Below are 17,558 nucleotides of genomic sequence, written 5' to 3'. Positions count from 1 at the left end.
ACCGTTAAACCCTATGAAATTAAATCTGTCCGGGTAAGTCCAACGAAAGATGGCAGTAAGAGAAGGTGAAAATAAGGAAAAGATTCAAAAGAACGGCTGATTTAGCAAGCTGCCGCCTTCCATTGTTTTATTTCCCCCAGAGCAAAAAAAAAAAAAAAAAAAAAAAAAAAAAAAAAGCTATGATCAATGCCCTTGCCTCTGCCCAGCTAGCACCTTGCTGGAGAGCAGACGGGGTTAAACATATACAGGCAGAACTTTTGCCTTTACTTGATGCTAAGGACAAATCATCAGCCGTGCAAATACCACAAGCAGGGGAACTGTTAGCCATACATGTACTAATTACTCAAGTACTGACTACAGCAGCAGGCGGCAGCATGCTAATTGGGTATTGTTTGGGAACACTTGAATTTGGGGATCACTTTAATCCTTTCCTAAACCCCCTTACTCTCTTAAATAATCTTTACTCATTTTCTCTGGCCAGAAAAAACTTAAGCTATCAAAATATAGGCTCAGGCAGCATAGTAAGCAAAACAGGAGGAGGAGGGGAAGTGAGAAGAAGAAAGATATTTTCCAACTCAAACCTAGTGCTGATCACATTTCCTGTACACAGGTCATTTCCTGTACACATGGACTTGTGTGCATTTTTCCTTCGTGCACCTAAGAAAGCTGAGATTCGCCATTTACCCCTTTCTTAAGATTCTGAATTGTCCTGAATTAATATCAGAAGCAGAGAGGGTACATTTCCGTTTTAAGTCTGCAGCTCTCATCCGGTTCCTAACTCTCCTTCCTTCCTCTCAGCCCATACAACGGGTGAGCCAACTAAGACCCCTGGTGACTCAAAACAATCTTACAGTTAGGAAATTCTGGTCTGTCTGTGTGGGACTTTTGCCCTTGAAATTAAGTGATTTAACCTGCTGAAGAGAAAGCTTTTTGAAAATAAATATAAAAGTAAGAACTTAGCAATGTAAAACTAGGAATGCCAAGGTTACAATTAGCCAGTATCAGCACCTTTCTATTAATAACTGTCTGCCTGTGTTAGTCATGGAAGGAAGCATCCTTTCTATTTCTGCCAGCTGGCCATGGTTCTTCAGGGGGTTCCTAAGTCTCCTGTCCTCTCCTCCTGCTGTATGTATTACAAGGCTATACAACGATCAGCCCATTGTGTGGCCAGAAAGCTCACTCATGAACTGTGCTTTCTCAGTGGGAATTTCTGAATTTTCGCATGACTCTAATTCACAGTCTAAATGCTTCAGGTATCTGTAGATTATCGTTGAACATAAAGGCAAATTGGAAAGAAGTACATCAAAAGTTCTGAAGGTAAAAGTTAATTTACCCTCTAAGAAAACTCCAATGAAATCTCTCTGCGTCCAAAGTGGCGAAGTCACTGTGAGCAGGTTCTCGCACAGCCTTTGGAGAAAACAACAGAAGACCTCCACTTTGATTCACTTTGCACCTAACAACTTTACGTGATATTCAAATATATGATAATGTATAGCATCATGGATGCACAGGGCAGTCAACTCCAGGAAGCCTTGCCAGCCACTAAGTCTAGACTGGCTCTTCAAGTCATTCGTGCCCAACGGAAGGCACAGGAAAAGTCTCAGAATCAATAGGAACGTTTCTGAGTGACCAGCAGTGAGGTATAGTTATAAAAATTTAGCATTAGGAGGATGAACAAAGCATCTAGGATTAGATTTTAGTAAGTGATGAGGATGGCGAGTAGCTAATTAGGAGTTAAGAGTCAGTGAAAGGACCAAATGATCAAACTGTTCATTTTAATTGGTAAATGAAATACGCTTCATTCATATGATAGAGTCCCAAGTCATCAATTGAAAAAGAAATACTAATAAAGGGTAGCATTCCAATATCACAGAAAGGGAGACAGATTCACTGACAAGGATATCATCTCACAGATGATTTTGAATGAGAAATTGCAGAACAGAACGATCTCAATTCTGTGTGTGTGTGTGTGTGTGTAGGTTTTATTGTTCACACTCAAAGAAATGTAAAAATCACTCTTCTAGAAAAACAAAATGCTCAGAGCTAATAACCACGGGTGACCATGTTGACAATTGGCTGTCACAAGTGACTTCAAGTTCCAGGGGAGCCTTTCTAATGTTGTTCTGAGATTTTTGATTCATACCAAATGTGGAGAATTTCAAATTACAACCAGTGTAATCCCTTCATTAAATCCTAGAATTTAGATGACTTTTCGATTTTATGTGAGCTTGTAAGTGTGTTTGAAATGAACCAAAGTATGCTGGCTCTACCTCTGTCTTGTGCTGCACTCTTCGGTAGACCAATGAATAATGGAACAGCGATGATGAAATAATCATGGGAAACTAAAAAATAAGATATTGCTCATTATGACACATACCCATCTAAAGATAAAGGCAAACCATATACTGGCACAGATAATCCGTTGTGTCCATTCAGATTACCCATGTGGACTACAACACCATGGTTGTTTCTAGGAATCCTGCGTAGTTATGAAGAAGACTATAGTTACTGGCATTACCATGTGTCACCATCAGCGAGATTCATTGCGAGAGTCTAGTCAAAAACATGCCATGAAAATTCTTTGGCTTCCGTAATTCTCGAGTCGTACTTAGCAAATGATTGAGTGTGAAGTTCTTACGTGGAGAAGTGTTGTTATTTTTATCAGTGGATACCTGACTAATTGTAGAAGAACACTGCGTTGACTGACGGAGGGAAAAGATAGAATTTTGCCCAAGAGCAATGATGCAAATCTCCCTAAAATCTAACATCCTAGAAATGGAAAATGGAGCCCTGCAGTAAGGAGTTCCACAAGCCTTTCTCTCTGCCTTAGGTTGACACCACCTTCTTCTGTGTCTCTGTTTATTCCTAGAATGCAGTCCCAACAGTACCTGCAGCAGCGTCGAAAATTTGCAGCTGTCTTCCTGGCATTCATTTTCATTCTGGCAGCCGTGGACACGGCTGAAGCGGGGAAGAAAGAGAAACCAGGTAAGCAGTAGGGTTATGAAGGCAAGACTGTTTATGGATTAACATCCATCTGATCCAACTTCCTGGTTTTTGTCCTCCCTCCCTCCCTCCCTTCCTTCTTTCCAAGTATTTAGAAGAATCTAAGGGACACCCCCACCCCCATCGATCTCCCCTCCACCAGTCCTAAAATATAGATGATGATTATTAACATAATGATCATATTAGTAGCTACTCTGTACGGAACACTGACCAGCAAGTAGGTGTTTTATTTGTGTTGTCTCTCTCCCTCAAAGAGAGTCCTGCAAGGAATTTTTGTTGTATGTTATCTTAATAAAGGGGGAAACTGAAGCTCAGAGCAGTATAGCACCTTTTCTATGTCACTTCCAGTGTCAAAAATAGCAGGCTGTAGGGCTGGGAGTCTGTTTAGGTCTGTGATCCACCTCATTCATCTTACATTATTCCATCTCTACGACAGAGAAAGGAACATTGACTTGCCTTACAAGTCATTGACTAGCCTTACAAATGGCTAATCTGACAGCCATTACTTCTAACAGAATGTTTCTTGATTTTTTCGTTTCACTGTTTTTGACCATCCTTTACAGAAGTGTTTGCTTCTAAAAGGAGCTGTCATTAAATCACTTGTACAGTCCCTAGCACATGGTAAGAGTTCAGTTAACGTTCTGTCTCCTTCAGTTTTCCTTGTCCCTTCTCTGGATCATTCGTTGAGCCAATCATCTGGCTAAGATGTATCAAGTTGCCAGTATTTACTGGACAGCGAAGAAGGAGGTAGAAAGCACAGACCTCACAACCTCACGCCCTGGAATGAGCTTTGTTAGAGGAATCAGGGTTTTCCAGGTGTTGACTGTTCTTCCTTCCTTTCTTCCTTCCAGAAAAAAAAGTGAAGAAGTCTGACTGTGGAGAATGGCAGTGGAGTGTGTGTGTGCCCACCAGCGGGGACTGTGGGCTGGGCACCCGAGAGGGCACCCGGACTGGAGCTGAGTGTAAGCAAACCATGAAGACCCAGAGATGTAAGATCCCCTGCAACTGGAAAAAGCAATTTGGAGGTAAGTCCCGCTCCTGTTGTCCTGTTGGTTAAATCGTATGCTCTGCGATAATGCTTGCATTTTTTCCCTCAGATATTTTTTGGGTTTTTTTTTTTTTTTTGAGGTTGACTGCTATTTATTTATTTATTTATTTATTTCGAATAGCACTCCCCACCTCCATCACCTGTGACAACTAAAAATGTCTCAGGTATTGCCAGATGACCCTTGGGGTCAAACAGTCCCAGATCAAGAACCACTGCTGTACCAGTCAGGACGTAAACTATATACCCTTGACCCCTCCTAAGGGTGCATCGATCTCTCTTCTTTCCTCTTCTTTGATTTCTCATTCTTTTTTCCTTCCTTCTCACTTCTCTTGTTTATTCTCCTCCTTCTCCAGACCGCTTTCTGTGACTTTCAGGCCTCCTCTCCGTTTCCATCTTTCTCCACCATCCACAGTGATTAATAGACTGACTTCTCAATTCCAGCAAGACTGTTTATAGCCACTTTTCACAGACTTTTCTCTCATTGACTATTGCCATGCTCCTGCTGGCCTCATCTGCCTATTTGGGAAGGAGTCCTTCAATACTTCCAACCTTTTTTGTTTGTTTGTTTGTTTTAGAGATCATGAGCAGGGGAGAGGGGCAGGAGGGAGAGAGGAGAGAGGACAGAGAGAGAGAGACACTTAAGCAGGCCCCAAGCTCAGCACGGTGCTAAAGCAGGGCTCAATCCCACGACCCTGAGATCGTGACCTGAGCCAAAATCAAGAGTCGGACGCTCAACTGACTGAGCCACCCAGGCACCCCAACACTTCCAACTTTTAAACCCACTATTGAACATCCAGATTACCTGTTTCTTCCACATTCCAGACTTTCTGTCTCTCTTGGCCATGGTAGTTCACAATGCCCCAATCGTTCTTACTGTTTGCGGAAATGTATTCTGACCTGTAAGTCAGTGAAGAAGGACAATGGGTATACTCGCTGTATTTTTTTTCTTTCTCTATAACCTTTGGGGTACTTTTTATGAATGGTGGTAACTTCTATAAGGGCACTGTGAAATTCAGATACATTTGGTCTTACATATACATGGGTCCCCTAAAGACCCTACGGAAAGTTTTCAAAAGTATGTCTTAAAGAACGTATACCTAGACTTTATAAAGAACTCTCAAAACTAAGAATCCAATTAGAAGGTGGGTAAAAGATAGGGACAAACATTTTACCATAGGCAAAATACAGGTGGCAAATAAACAACTGAAAAAAGTGTTGAACTTCTTTTCCCTGTTAGGGAAAAGGAAGTGAAAACCAGTGAGATGTCACTGTATACTACGCATCCATCAGAACAACTAAAATTACAAATAACACCAAAGGCTAGAGAGGATGTAGGGAAACTAGATCACTCATACTTTGCCGATGGAAATGTAAAGCGGTATAGCCACATTAAAAAAAAAAAAAAAAGAGGATGGCAGTCTTGTTGTAAGACCAAACATCTGTTTACCATATAATGCAGGCTTCACTTTTGGCCATTTACCCTAGAAGAATGAAAACTTCCATTGCTATAAAACTCTGTACATGGATAGTAAAGAGCAGCTTTATTTATGACAGCTAAAACCTGGAAACAACCCAGATTTCCTTCAATGGGTGAGTGCTGAAACCATAATACATTCCCATCCCACCATGGGATACTACCCGGCAATAAAGAGAAACTCACTGTTGAAACACACAACTTGGATGGACACCCAGGAAATTATGCTGCGTGAAAAAAGCCAATCTCAAAAGGTTACCTACTGTATGATTCTATTTACATAACATGTGTGTGTTTGTTTGTTTGTTTGTTTGTTTGTTTAGAGTGAGAGGCAGGGCAGAGGGGAGGAGGGGGAGAGAGGAAATTTTAAGCGGGCTCCATGCTCAGTGCAGAGTCTGACAGGAGGCTCGATCCTACAACCCTGGGAACATGACCTGAGCCGAAATCAAGTCGGACGCTCAACCAACTGAGCCACCCAGGCGCCCCTACGTAACGTTCTTAACATGACAAAATTATAGAGATGGAGAATGGATGAGTGATTGCCAGGGGTTAAGGAGATCGAGAAGGGAGGAAGATGCCTAGGCTAAGGCTAGGAAAGGTTTCACCCGAAGGACTCCTGTGTTGGAGATCTTTTGTATGTTAATGGTATTGATATTCACTCATATCTGCACATGTGGCCAAGTCGCAGGGAACTAAATGTGTGCACACATGCATATACACAAATGAGTGCGCGTGAAATTGGCAGGGCCTGAATAACTTTTGTGGAATGTATCCCTGTTCATTTCCTGGTTGCGCCAGCGGGCTCTGGTTATGTAAGATCATCACAATTGAGGGAAATTGGCTGAAGGATCTAGGGATCTTTCTATATTACTTCTTACAACTGCATGTGAATCTATAATCCTCTCACTGCAGAAAGTGAAAAACAAAAGTGTGCCTACTTCTCTGGCACTCCTAGAGGAGCTCAAAGATTTCTGTTTGGTCCTACCCTGCCTTTAGCGGAGTGCAAATACCAGTTCCAGGCCTGGGGAGAATGTGACCTGAATACCGCCTTGAAGACCAGGACCGGAAGTCTGAAGCGAGCCCTCCACAATGCCGACTGCCAGAAGACAGTCACTATCTCCAAGCCCTGTGGCAAGCTGACTAAGCCCAAACCTCAAGGTAGGTCCCTGTCGTCATGCCCTACTTGTCATAGGCACACACTGATAGACTCCGGCAGGATCCTCAGATGTGGTAACTCCGATTTTCGAAAGGGGGATCTTAGGCGAATTACCTTCGTAGAGAGATTGAAAACACGCTGTATTTGGAGCGTCACGCCAGTGCTTTTCAGGAGGCAGCTGAGTTCAAATTGGAGTCCTTTGCACAGAAGGGGAGTGGGGGCTGGGATGGGAACAGGCTCCCAGCACAAATCAACAACTTAGCAGAATGGGCCAATTAAGACAGTTGTCATATGGTGACTATATATTCCAAGCCCTAAACTGGGGCTGCCTCCTGACAAGTATGAACACATTTATGAAGATCATGAAGCAGAAAATTTAAAATCAGATCTCTCCTAGATTATGCAACATACAGAGTTTTCATGAAGTCAGCTACTTTATTTTACATTTTTCCTTTCTCTGCTGCATAAGTTGATAGGTCCCATATTTCTTATCCTTCGTTCAGAGCCTTTATATTTTTTTTAGTTGGATGTTTACCACCTTACATTTATCATGGAATTTTTAAATTATGTAGAACCGTCTTCCTGTTTGCTCCCAGAAAGTTACACTCTGCTCCCATGCCGGGGAAGGTAAACCAAAACAAATATCCCAGGCGTGGTTTCGTACAAATGGAATCCCAGCTGAGGGGGGACAAGGAGGTGTTAAACTCTCATTTCACTATGGGCTGAGCTATGCCCCTCCCTCGTCAATTCAAATGTTCACGTTCTAACCCTCAGTACCCCAGAATGTGACTGTGTTAGGAGACCAGGCCTTTAAAGAGGTAAAGTTAAATGGAGATGTATGAGTGGGCCCCAGCCCAATCTGGCATACAGAAAAAGGAGATTAGGACACAGACACATACAGAGGGAAAACCATACAAAGACATAGGGAAGAGATGGCCATCTACGAGCCAACGAGACACGTCTCAGAATAAATGAACACTGCTGACAGTCGATCTCCAACCTCTGGCCTGTAGAACTCTGAGAAAATTCTCTTGTTGAAGCCACCCACTCGGTGGTACGAGGCATGGCAGCCTTCACAAATAAACACAGCATGTCTCAGGGAACTCTCAACTGTCTCCTTGGCCTCTGCCCACATTTGAGCTCTAAATGGACCTGCAGATACACACTGGTCAGATTAAATGCAAGGAGACACTCAGAAAAATGAACACGAAACCCTCATAAATGAAAATAGAAGAAAAAATGCCTCCGGAAGTCAGGATTGACTAGCTAGCTGCTAATAGGCAGAAAGGACTCATGTTATAGGCCTTTGGTCTCTGATGGAGTTGTCCATGGACATGGTTACCCACAACTGCGGGGTGGCTGGAATCTAGGATTCAGGATGCCCCCTTTCCAGATCATGGGAATCTGCTGGTCGTGGTGAAAGGCATGATGTGGGGCTGGAGTCAGTGTCCGAGTGTGGGTGCCAACTTTGTAAGTGTTGCTTGTCTGGAGACAACTACACAGATCTGATGAAAATTGGTGGCCATATCTATCCAGTGAGACATTTCCAAAACCAGAAGAACTCAGAGATACAGTTTTCAAATTAATTTATTTGTAAGCCAGTCAGAGAGGGGCGCCTAGGTGGCTCAGGCGCTTAAGTGTCCAACTTCCGCTCAGGTCATGATCTCACACTTCATGAGTTGGAGCCCCATGTCAGGCTCTGTGCTGACAGCTCAGAGTCTGGAGCCTGCTTCAGATTCTCTGTCTCCCTCTCTCTCTTTCTGCCCTCCCCTGTACATGCTCTCTCCCTCTCTCTGTCTCAAAAATAAGTAAGCATTAAAAAAAAAAGCCAGAGAACCCAAATACTCAGCATAAGTAGAGAGTGGGAAGGAAAAGGAATTAAAGAAGTCTCCATACTACACCACAGTGGTTCTCCATCTGGCCTGAGCATTAGAATTTTCTCTGAGAACTTATAAAAATCCCAGTGCCCAGGCATAACCCAGACCAACCAGATCAGCATCACTACCTTTGAAAATTAAGATGCTCCTAAAAAGATTTCATTATCAGCCGCAATGTAGAAATACTGCGCTAATATGAAGTTCATAGAGACCACACATAGGCATGTACACAATCTGTTTTTGTTTTTTCCTCTGGGTGAGAGAAACTTGAGTTTAATAAATAGGGGAAGAAAAAATGAGAGAAGGATTAGGTGGTAGGTGGTGGGGGGCGGTGCTGGGTAGATATGGAAAATGTTGAAAAGTTTGGAATAAATCGGACAAAGTGGGGACATGATTCACAAAGACCCTTCAGGACATTTGGTAATTCACTAAGTGAGGACTTCTTTTGGCTGGTGGATAGTTGACCTTTTACATTTTTACATTTTCTCATCTAGTGATACCTAATCAAGGTTAAAAGTTTGGCTCAGGCTTTCACTTTGAAAACTGGCGGTGAAAATATTTCAAGTTGGTAAACATTTAATTTGTTGACCTATCAAAAATTAAGCTATATGATTAATTGAAAATGGGATTAGCCTGAGTGAGTTATATATTTCACAGTACTATGTAAAGCCCAACACTGATGTGCAAAGGTGACTCGCAAATGGAAGAATACACGTGCTAGAGCATGATTTCTTCTTCCTATAATTTTGATTCCAGTTCAGTTAATATACCATGTTCTGTTAGTTTCGGGTGTACCGTACAGTGATTCAACACTTCCATACATTACCCAATGCTCATGTAATCGCACTCCTTAATCCCCATCGCCTGTGTCACCTTCCCCACACCCCCCCACCCTCACCCTCACCTTCCTCTCTGGTACATTTCAGAGTGGTTTTTGGTTTGTCTCTTTTGTTTCTTTGCTTGTTTTCTTTCTTAAAGTCCACATATAAGTGAAATCATATGGCATTTGTCTTTTCTCTGACTTCTTTTGCTTAGCATAATGCTCTCTGGCTCCATCTTGCAAATAGCAAGATTCCATTCTTTTTTTATGGCAGAAAAATAATCCCCTGTGTATATTCACCACCTCTTTTTTTTTTTTATCTACTCATCAATCGATGGACATTGGTTTGCTTCCATATCTTGGCTATTGTAGATAATGCTACTATATACACGTAGGGGTGCGTATATCCCTTTAAACCAGTGTTTTTGTACTCTGGGTAAATACCTAGTAGTGTAATTACTGGATCAAAGGGTAATTGTATTTGTAAGTTTTTGAGGAATCTCCATATTGTTTTCCACAGTGGCTGCACCAGTTTGCATTCCCACCAAGAGTGCAAAAGGGTTCCTTCTTCACGTCCTCACCAACACTTGTTATTTCTTGTGTTTTTGATTTTAGCCATTCTGACAGGTGTGAGGTGATGAGGACTCATTGTGGTTTTGATTTGCACTTCCCCGAAGATGAGTGGTGTTGAGCATTTTTCATGTGTCTGTTGGCCATTTGTATGTCTTCTTTGGAGACATGTCTGTTCATGGGTTCTGTCCATTTTTAATTGGATTATTTGTTTTTTGGGTGTTGAGTTGTATAAGTTCCTTTTTGGATACTAACCCTTTATTGGATATGTCATTGACAAATATCTTCTGCCATTCAGTGGGTTGTCTTTTAGTCTTGTTGACTGTTTCCTTTACTGTGCAAAAGCTTTTCATTTTGATGTCGTCCCACTAGTGTATTTTTGCTTTTGTGTCCCTTGCCTCCGGAGACGTATCTAGAAAAATGTTGTTACGGCTGATGTCAGAGAAATGACTGGGCTCTCTAGAACATTATTTCTGTAACTGTTCTGGTACACATCTACCAGAGTATAACTTTCAGGAGGACAGGGACCTGACCGGTTTTGTTCTCCACTGTATCCCTTTTGCCTAGAACAAGGGGTAGGACATAATAGGTGCTGATTAAATGCGTGTATGACAGATAAATGCTAGAAGAAAAAAAAAAGGTTTCACACATTAAACTTACAAATGTGGAAGCTGCAGTAGTTATTTACGTGATATTTTCATTAAGTTATACAATTATAAATTATGTTCTTCCTTTCTTGAGGAAAGAATAACCCATCAGGGCTTCCTGCTATTTTAGCTCAGGACATGAACAGGAAAGAGGGAGATAGCGAACCCACTCGTTTTGAGTCAGGCACTGTGATAGGTACTTCTCATTTCAGCTTCAAAGCTGTTCTGGGCAGTGCATTGTATTTATCCTACTTTAGATCTGAGAACGCACACGCCCAGAGAGGTTAAGCCACTTGCCTCACGTTTCACAGCTTCTAAGTGGTGATTCAAATTTAAAGTCAGACTGACACCAAAGACCCAGTGCCTTTTCAACTGCACCATGCTTCCCCTGGGTATTATAAATTCATGAAACTTTGGTCACGTTAGATAAATCCCAATGTCTAGGATCATTACCTTGTCTGTCATCTGATGTAACCCTGATAGAATAAGTGAGGACAGAAAACCTCAGTGATTCTTCTAAATCCACTCTGTTGTTTAGGAATAGAATCAGCTCCATGTTTCCTTCTTTTGTGACTCTATTTTCCTCCTTTGTAGCCCGGTCACTGAACTCATAGCCAGAAAGTACTTTTTTCCCACCACTGTCTTTCTCATCAAACACATCATCGGGTTCTGGTCTTTTGTCTGCTTTTTTTTTCCCCATTGTTTTTTAAACATTTATTTATTTTTTGAGGGACAGAGACAGAGTACGAGCAGAGGAGGGGCTCCAGGCTCTGAACTGTCAGCACAGAGCCCGATGCCAGGGCTTGAACCCACGAACCATGAGATCGTGACCTGAGCCAAAGTCAGACGCTTAACTGACTAAGCCACCCAGGAGCCCCTGTCTGCTTTTTTAAAAAATCTGTTTGTTTCATAAAACTTGTTGGTTGGATTTCTGTCCTCTTCTGTTTTGGAAAATGGTAGTGGCTTAATATGCAAACTGCGTGACTTTCAGTGTGGAAAACATGTTCTTTAAATTTCAGAATGGAACATAAAGGTATTGGTAAGGCTGTGATTACCAGGCATTAAACTGAGGAAACTGGAGGGTATTGTTGTGACTTGATTCCTAATAAGGCCAAAAATTTAGAAGACTTGCTGGGGAGAGAGGGCCCTTAACATCGAGAAGTGGTACCTTGAACTCTAGGAAATTACTAAATATCCCACTTGGTTTGGTTAAAAATTGCCTTAAAATTCACCACACTCCAGTCTATTGGATAGAAGTGGTTCTTCCTTTTGCTATGTCAGTATCATACAAACTCCACACTCTGGCCTTGGGACAATTTCAGTGATACTAGATATGAAGTTAGAAACTCTTATCAAAAGATTCTCTTGTGTTGGAGCCCCACTTAATCCGAGGAGAGGTTTTTGTCATCCACTTCTGTATTTTATACCCAGAAGGAGAGAGAATATCGATATTCTTGTGTAGACATAAGAATTGAAAGGTGCATGACTAGAGTATAGCTTTCTTGGGGATGGGGACAGGACTGCTCTGGGGAGGTCACTGAGTGAAAGATTATAACTGGAATCTTCTGAATTGCGGTCAGAATCGGCCAGGGATAAATTGGCGAGCAATTGTGTTGGGCACTTGAGATTTTAATTTCTTAGGAAAAGAGGTTGAGAGTATTAATTACAATTACTAATTCAAGAAACCCTGTATCTGTGAGGGTTTTTAGCTGCAGCAAGATCACTACTGTAGCTAGTTAAGCAGAAAGGGGGTTATTCAAGGGTATTATATAGCTCACTAGAATTTCCAGAAGGGCCAGAAGATTTGAGTTGGATCCAATAATATTACAGCAGAAGGCAACAGAACTAAGAGAAATGTCTAATCATGCCAAACGTGACTGATGTAGCAGAAACCCTGCTGCTAAAATTACCCACAGTTCAGCACACGTGCTAAGAACTGAACACTGGAAACACCATACCTGTGCCCTCAAAACTAGTTACGTCTGCTCCTTTCTTGCCCAAATACCCAATCTCCCCACATTTGGCCCCTTTTTTTCTGGTTGCTGACCGCTACCTCTAAGACTCAAAACGTGCCTACTTGATGGAAACTGGGCCACATATAAAATCCTCCTGCAAGGGACTCTGGGAAATATGTCTTTAACTTTCAAAACTCTGCCTGTAAGTGTGAGAAGAGGAGCTGAAGGGGTCTTGAGTTGGTATTGAGTGAGCAGTCGGCCAGGGAGTGTGCGGGAATGTTGGAATGTGTTGAAGTACGCGACCAAACCGAACCTAACCCTTACTCGTATTGATGACATTTCTTGGAGAAGTAGCTAAGAGTATCCTCTATTGGTGTAAAGAGAGTTGGGTCTCTCCTTGTCGGAACCACCAGGAGGTGTTTTTTGTTGAGTCATTACACTCTTTTCAGTTTGAACAAAATCTGCGGGGATGACTGAGCTGTGGACAAGTAATAAAAAAGTAGGAATCATGGCCAGTCTGTGCTGACAGTGCTGCTTACCTGATCAGAGCAGAGAAGCCTTCAGAGGGCAAATAACCTGTCTCTAAATCACAGTGTTTCTCAGTAGTCCCCTTGGAGAACGGGCTTACTATAGAATTAGAAGATGGCCACCTGTGAGAGAGCTGTGGCCCTATGGGCAGGCCTGTCTGTGTGAGCAGGTGCAGCCCAGTGGAGTAGGCTTCTGGTGGTTATCACTGGAGTGCAGAGGCTAAGCTGAGGCTGAGTAGGGGCTTGTGCAGAAGGCTTTCATACAAGCTGAGATTTTCCTAGGGACTGCTGCAGCTGATGTGGCCTAGTGATTATCTTAGAACATTCTAGAATCTTGACCTGTTGAAATGGAAATTATTAGCTGTTCCTATTTAAACAAGACACGTGAATAAAGGATATTGTGGGGTACCTGGGTGACTCAGCTAAGCGTCTGTCCATTTGGGTCATGATTTCATGGTTCGTGGGATTGAGCCCAATGTTGGGATCCAAGCCCTGCTTGGGATTCTCTGTCTCTCAAAAAAAAATGGGGGTATTGTGAACCCTTTTTTTTTTATATTGACAGGCCAGATGACATTTGTGTCAGCCTCCAAGTTTGCCTGGCAGAAGGGTACTGTGGGACAGGCAGAGGTGGGAGCACATGAGCGGGTGTCTGTGCTACAGGTTGGTCAGGGAACAATGTCAGTCCTCCTGCTGTCCTGTCCACCAGTTCGTGCTCTGCTGTTACCAGATCCTCCTTAAATTCCCCTGCTCATGAGAACCCCAGTTCCTTTTTTTTCCTTCCTAGCTATTTCTAAAAGTTTTGCCATCTCGCTCCTCTTTTTTTGGACAGTTGCCTGGCTCTCTCTTAGGTCTGACAATTTGTCTTTAAAGATCAAAAGAACGGCAACTGTTTAAGTGCAAGACTCAGCTGTGTGCAGGGCATAGCACTTGGCAGACGATTGAAAGGGGCTCAGTAAAGGGATATTCCCAGCGTTCTCAACTCCCCCAGTGCTAAATAGACTTTTCTGTTACTGAAACTCCCAACAATTCTTTCTGGATTCTGGGCTCCGACATCCCTTAGCAATGAACATGCCCACACTCTGTGGATGAGTTTTGCTCGGCTGAGAGACTCTGTGCTATGTTAAGAGAGGTGAAAGGGAGTCTGGGACCCGCTCCCTTCTTCCTGAGACCCTGACAGGGCTCGTGGTTGCTGCCCTTGCATTTTTCCAGAAAGAGAAGCCTGGGGAACTTTGCAGGGATTTTGTTCTTCTGGATCAGAGGGAAACACTCTGATGTGGTTAGGTCTTAAGGTTTGATTTCTTCTTTATTCTGCTGTGGAAGAGTCTATCAACATCTGTATTTCCCATTCATGATACTGTCATCGAAGGGAGAAAGTCTAATTCTGCCCCTTTCTTATTAGAAGAACAGTTTTGCCTTCTGTAAATGAGAGTCTACAATGAATACCTCAATTAATGACAGGAAGATGTAAAAATGCTGAATAAATGTGCAGTGATTTTATTTCCTTCCTTCCAAATGAAATTTTGAGGTGGGTGTTTCCCTCACTACCTTTCTGGGCAAAAGAACTATGGTGATAACAGCAGTAGTAATTATAATTAATATTTTTGGGGAGACTGATATGTTTTGAATACATGTTAGTACATTGCATATACCTTGTGTCATTGAATAATCACAGAAATTCTGTGAAATAGTTACTATCATCATTCCTAATATTACATATGAGGAAACTGAGCACAGAGACGTTAGATGCTTAGCGTGAGGTTGTACAGCCAATAAGCAGAGGGGCCAGGCTTAAAAACAAGGCAGTCCTGCCTCTAGACCTCCAGCATTATGCGCAACAACCCCTTTTCCTGTATCTCCTCCATACAGGTACCTCGGTTCCTTATCTAAGAAGGAATGAATTTCAGACCCAGTCCCAAAATCCCTCTTTTATCATAGCTTTCCATCAGCAACAGACTCAGATCCTGGGTCTTTCGCAAGACATCTTGTGCAGGCATCATCTGGCTTCCCTCTTGCCTGATCCCTGCTCCAGACATTGCCCATAATATCCACCCAAGTCACTCCACACCCTGGAGATGGACGGCTGAGTGGCCCATGCATTCTTACCTATCCACCTCTCTGCACCTGTGGTTTGAGAAACCTGAAACCTCCTCTCCTTCTGTACTTCATACATTTCATTCTGTAAAATTTGGCGTGTTCATTTGGCAAGTATTTATTGAGTGGGTACTATGCGCTCGAGTTAGCACCAGGGATAAGCTAGTGACCTATGTGGACCCATAGTGTGGTGGGAAAAGCAGAAGGATAAATCCTAAGGTACTGCCGAGAGTGACAGATGTTATGAAAGAGAGAAGTATACAGTCCTCTGGCATTATTTCCTCTTATTCATTTATTTATAAGAACTATGAAGAGCCTGCAGTGGAGCAGGCCATATGTCAGGTGCTGGTGATATTAATCAAGTTTCCTCCTCTCCTATTATTAGGTTCCAGTGGTGGTGGAGGGTAGGCAATAGTGACAAAAACAATTCAGAGCTAAAATAATGACTACATATTGGAGTAAACGGTCTTAACTAAAGAACCAAGTGGTAGAGCAGCTGGGGTCTGGCGGGGGGACTAAGTAAGGTAGAGAAACCAGGGAAAGCTTCTTGGAGAGGTCAGTTTTTGAACTTGGTCTTGAATATAGAGCAGGAGCTAGCCATGCTAGTTTCTACATAAAACAAGGGCAAGTGCAAAGTCCCTGGGGCCAAAAAGAGCTTGTTTTATTCAAGGACTAGAAAAGAGATCAGTGTGAACATTTGCTAGACTTCCCTTGCCAAGCATTAGGTTGTTGCCTGCCTGCAGGACTGGCTCCTCGGGTAAGACACCGTTCCTCTATAGTGAGTGAGTCTTTGCCTCTCTCGACGCTGAGCCTCTTGAGGGCAGGAGCCACATCTCATCCACCTTTTAAGGGGCTACGTCTCATAGTTCCTAGTCCATGAGAGGAATTCAGTGAATAGTGCTGATTTGAAGGAATGAATCAATGCTGCATTGTCCTGGTCTGGCTCACATCATTTATTCACTCCCTTCAAGGGTAGAGAAATCACTGTCAAGGCACAGTTCACACACCTGGAAGAGGAGTCATGGAGATGGTTTACTCCCTTCCTTAGGGAAGAAATCTTCGTCTTTATTGCTGGGACAGGTGGGAGAACCAGGAACTATAAATATTTGCAGGGTGTATTTCACACTGTGGGTCTGGTTTCATCTCCCTTGGTAAACTCCGCACACAGAGCCTCATTAGTTGTGCACACACAAAACAGCTATATAATAATTAGTATTAAGGAAGGGTGAATAATAGAACTGTTCACACAAATTAGTTACTGGGTTGAGGGACCTTCTTTTTTTTTTATGCCCCTGAAGCTTTTTTTTTTTTTTTTTGCATTTCTCCCTTCTAACTTCTGGACTCAGAATTTCTGCTTCGTGTTTTAAGTTGTGGCTTTCGTCATCAACGTTTTTGAGCAACTTAAAACTAGTTCCTATTTATTAAGTATTTATAAGGCGACGGGCATTGCGCTGAGCTCTTGGTGTGCCATCTCTCACTTAATCCCCGCAGCAGCCCCAGAGAGTTCTCGCATTTTACAAACGGGGCGCTAAGGTGGCAATTTGCAGCAGGTCCCCCAGCCCGTGAGGGGTCAGGTTTGAACTTGAACTCAGTCCTTTGGCCGAGTTCTGTCATAGTAGAGCTTCCCATCCGAGTGCTCCCTCTGGCATCTCTTGGGATATTCCGAACGAAACTAGTAATTTTGGAGTGTGTTTCTACGGGAACCCTACAACATTACCAGAAGCATGTTTGGGGTCATTTATGATTGAGTCGTGTCAGGTAGTTTTTGGCTCAAGCCTGTCTCTGTGTAGTAAGTGCGCTTAAGCAAAGAACGGGCTTCGTGCTCCATTTCACAGGCTGGGGGTCCTCCAAAGCGGCTCCCTTCCTCTAGAGTTAGACCTAGCAGTCCAGTGGAGCCCGTTAGCCAGCGGCCTCCCAGGCCGGACCCCGAGCTGGATTCGGGATTGCCTCCTTGTCCCTGTGAGTCACAGTGACGCTGGTGTCTCAGCACAAGGATCTGAGGCACTGCTGTCCGGTAATCAGTGAGGCCACTTCCCACACTCAGTGACTCCAGCCGGCTTTGCGCGGATGCAAGGCCTCTGGGAACCCGCAGGGAAATCAAAGCGGTCTGGCTGTTGCTCAGCACAGGAGGCAGGGAAAAGGCGAAAGGAAAGGCTTTTCCCAGAGGGGTAAACAAAATTTGTACAAGAGTTCATCAGAAATGCAAAGAGCAAAAAGCGGGTAAAAATGTTCCCAGTGTCCCACTTCTCAGGCACACAGGGGACGAGACCCGGAGCGGTTGACTGTAGGTTGCCATATTCATTGGCTCGTGCAAGGCTTTCGATTATTATTATCATTAATAGAAACGCCTATTTTCAGATCTTTACCCAGACACACAAAAGCATTAAGTT

The 17,558-nt window shown here is 43.1% G+C and overlaps 1 protein-coding gene and 1 long non-coding RNA gene across 4 annotated transcripts in view; one reads left to right on the top strand and one right to left on the bottom strand.

The window, feature by feature from the left end:
* Nucleotides 1–17,558, top strand: part of PTN (pleiotrophin) — a 100,398-nt gene that overhangs the window by 72,621 nt on the left and 10,219 nt on the right. For both annotated transcript variants that reach the window (XM_042925804.1, XM_042925797.1), the window contains exons 2-4: nt 2,870–2,985; nt 3,855–4,028; nt 6,522–6,683. In XM_042925804.1, the coding sequence (XP_042781738.1) occupies nt 2,871–2,985; nt 3,855–4,028; nt 6,522–6,683 (451 nt within the window). In that variant the 5' untranslated portion in view covers nt 2,870. The remainder of the gene's footprint in view (nt 1–2,869; nt 2,986–3,854; nt 4,029–6,521; nt 6,684–17,558) is intronic.
* Nucleotides 4,860–17,558, bottom strand: part of LOC122212128 — a 130,297-nt gene continuing 117,598 nt past the window's right edge. For both annotated transcript variants that reach the window (XR_006199012.1, XR_006199014.1), the window contains exon 4: nt 4,860–4,948. This is a non-coding gene — a long non-coding RNA (uncharacterized LOC122212128). The remainder of the gene's footprint in view (nt 4,949–17,558) is intronic.

The sequence above is a fragment of the Panthera leo genome, chromosome A2 (assembly GCF_018350215.1).
Source record: "Panthera leo isolate Ple1 chromosome A2, P.leo_Ple1_pat1.1, whole genome shotgun sequence".
NCBI classification, from domain to species: domain Eukaryota; kingdom Metazoa; phylum Chordata; class Mammalia; order Carnivora; family Felidae; genus Panthera; species Panthera leo.
Note: the sequence above shows the minus strand (reverse complement) of the source record. Positions and strands in the feature narration are given on the sequence as shown.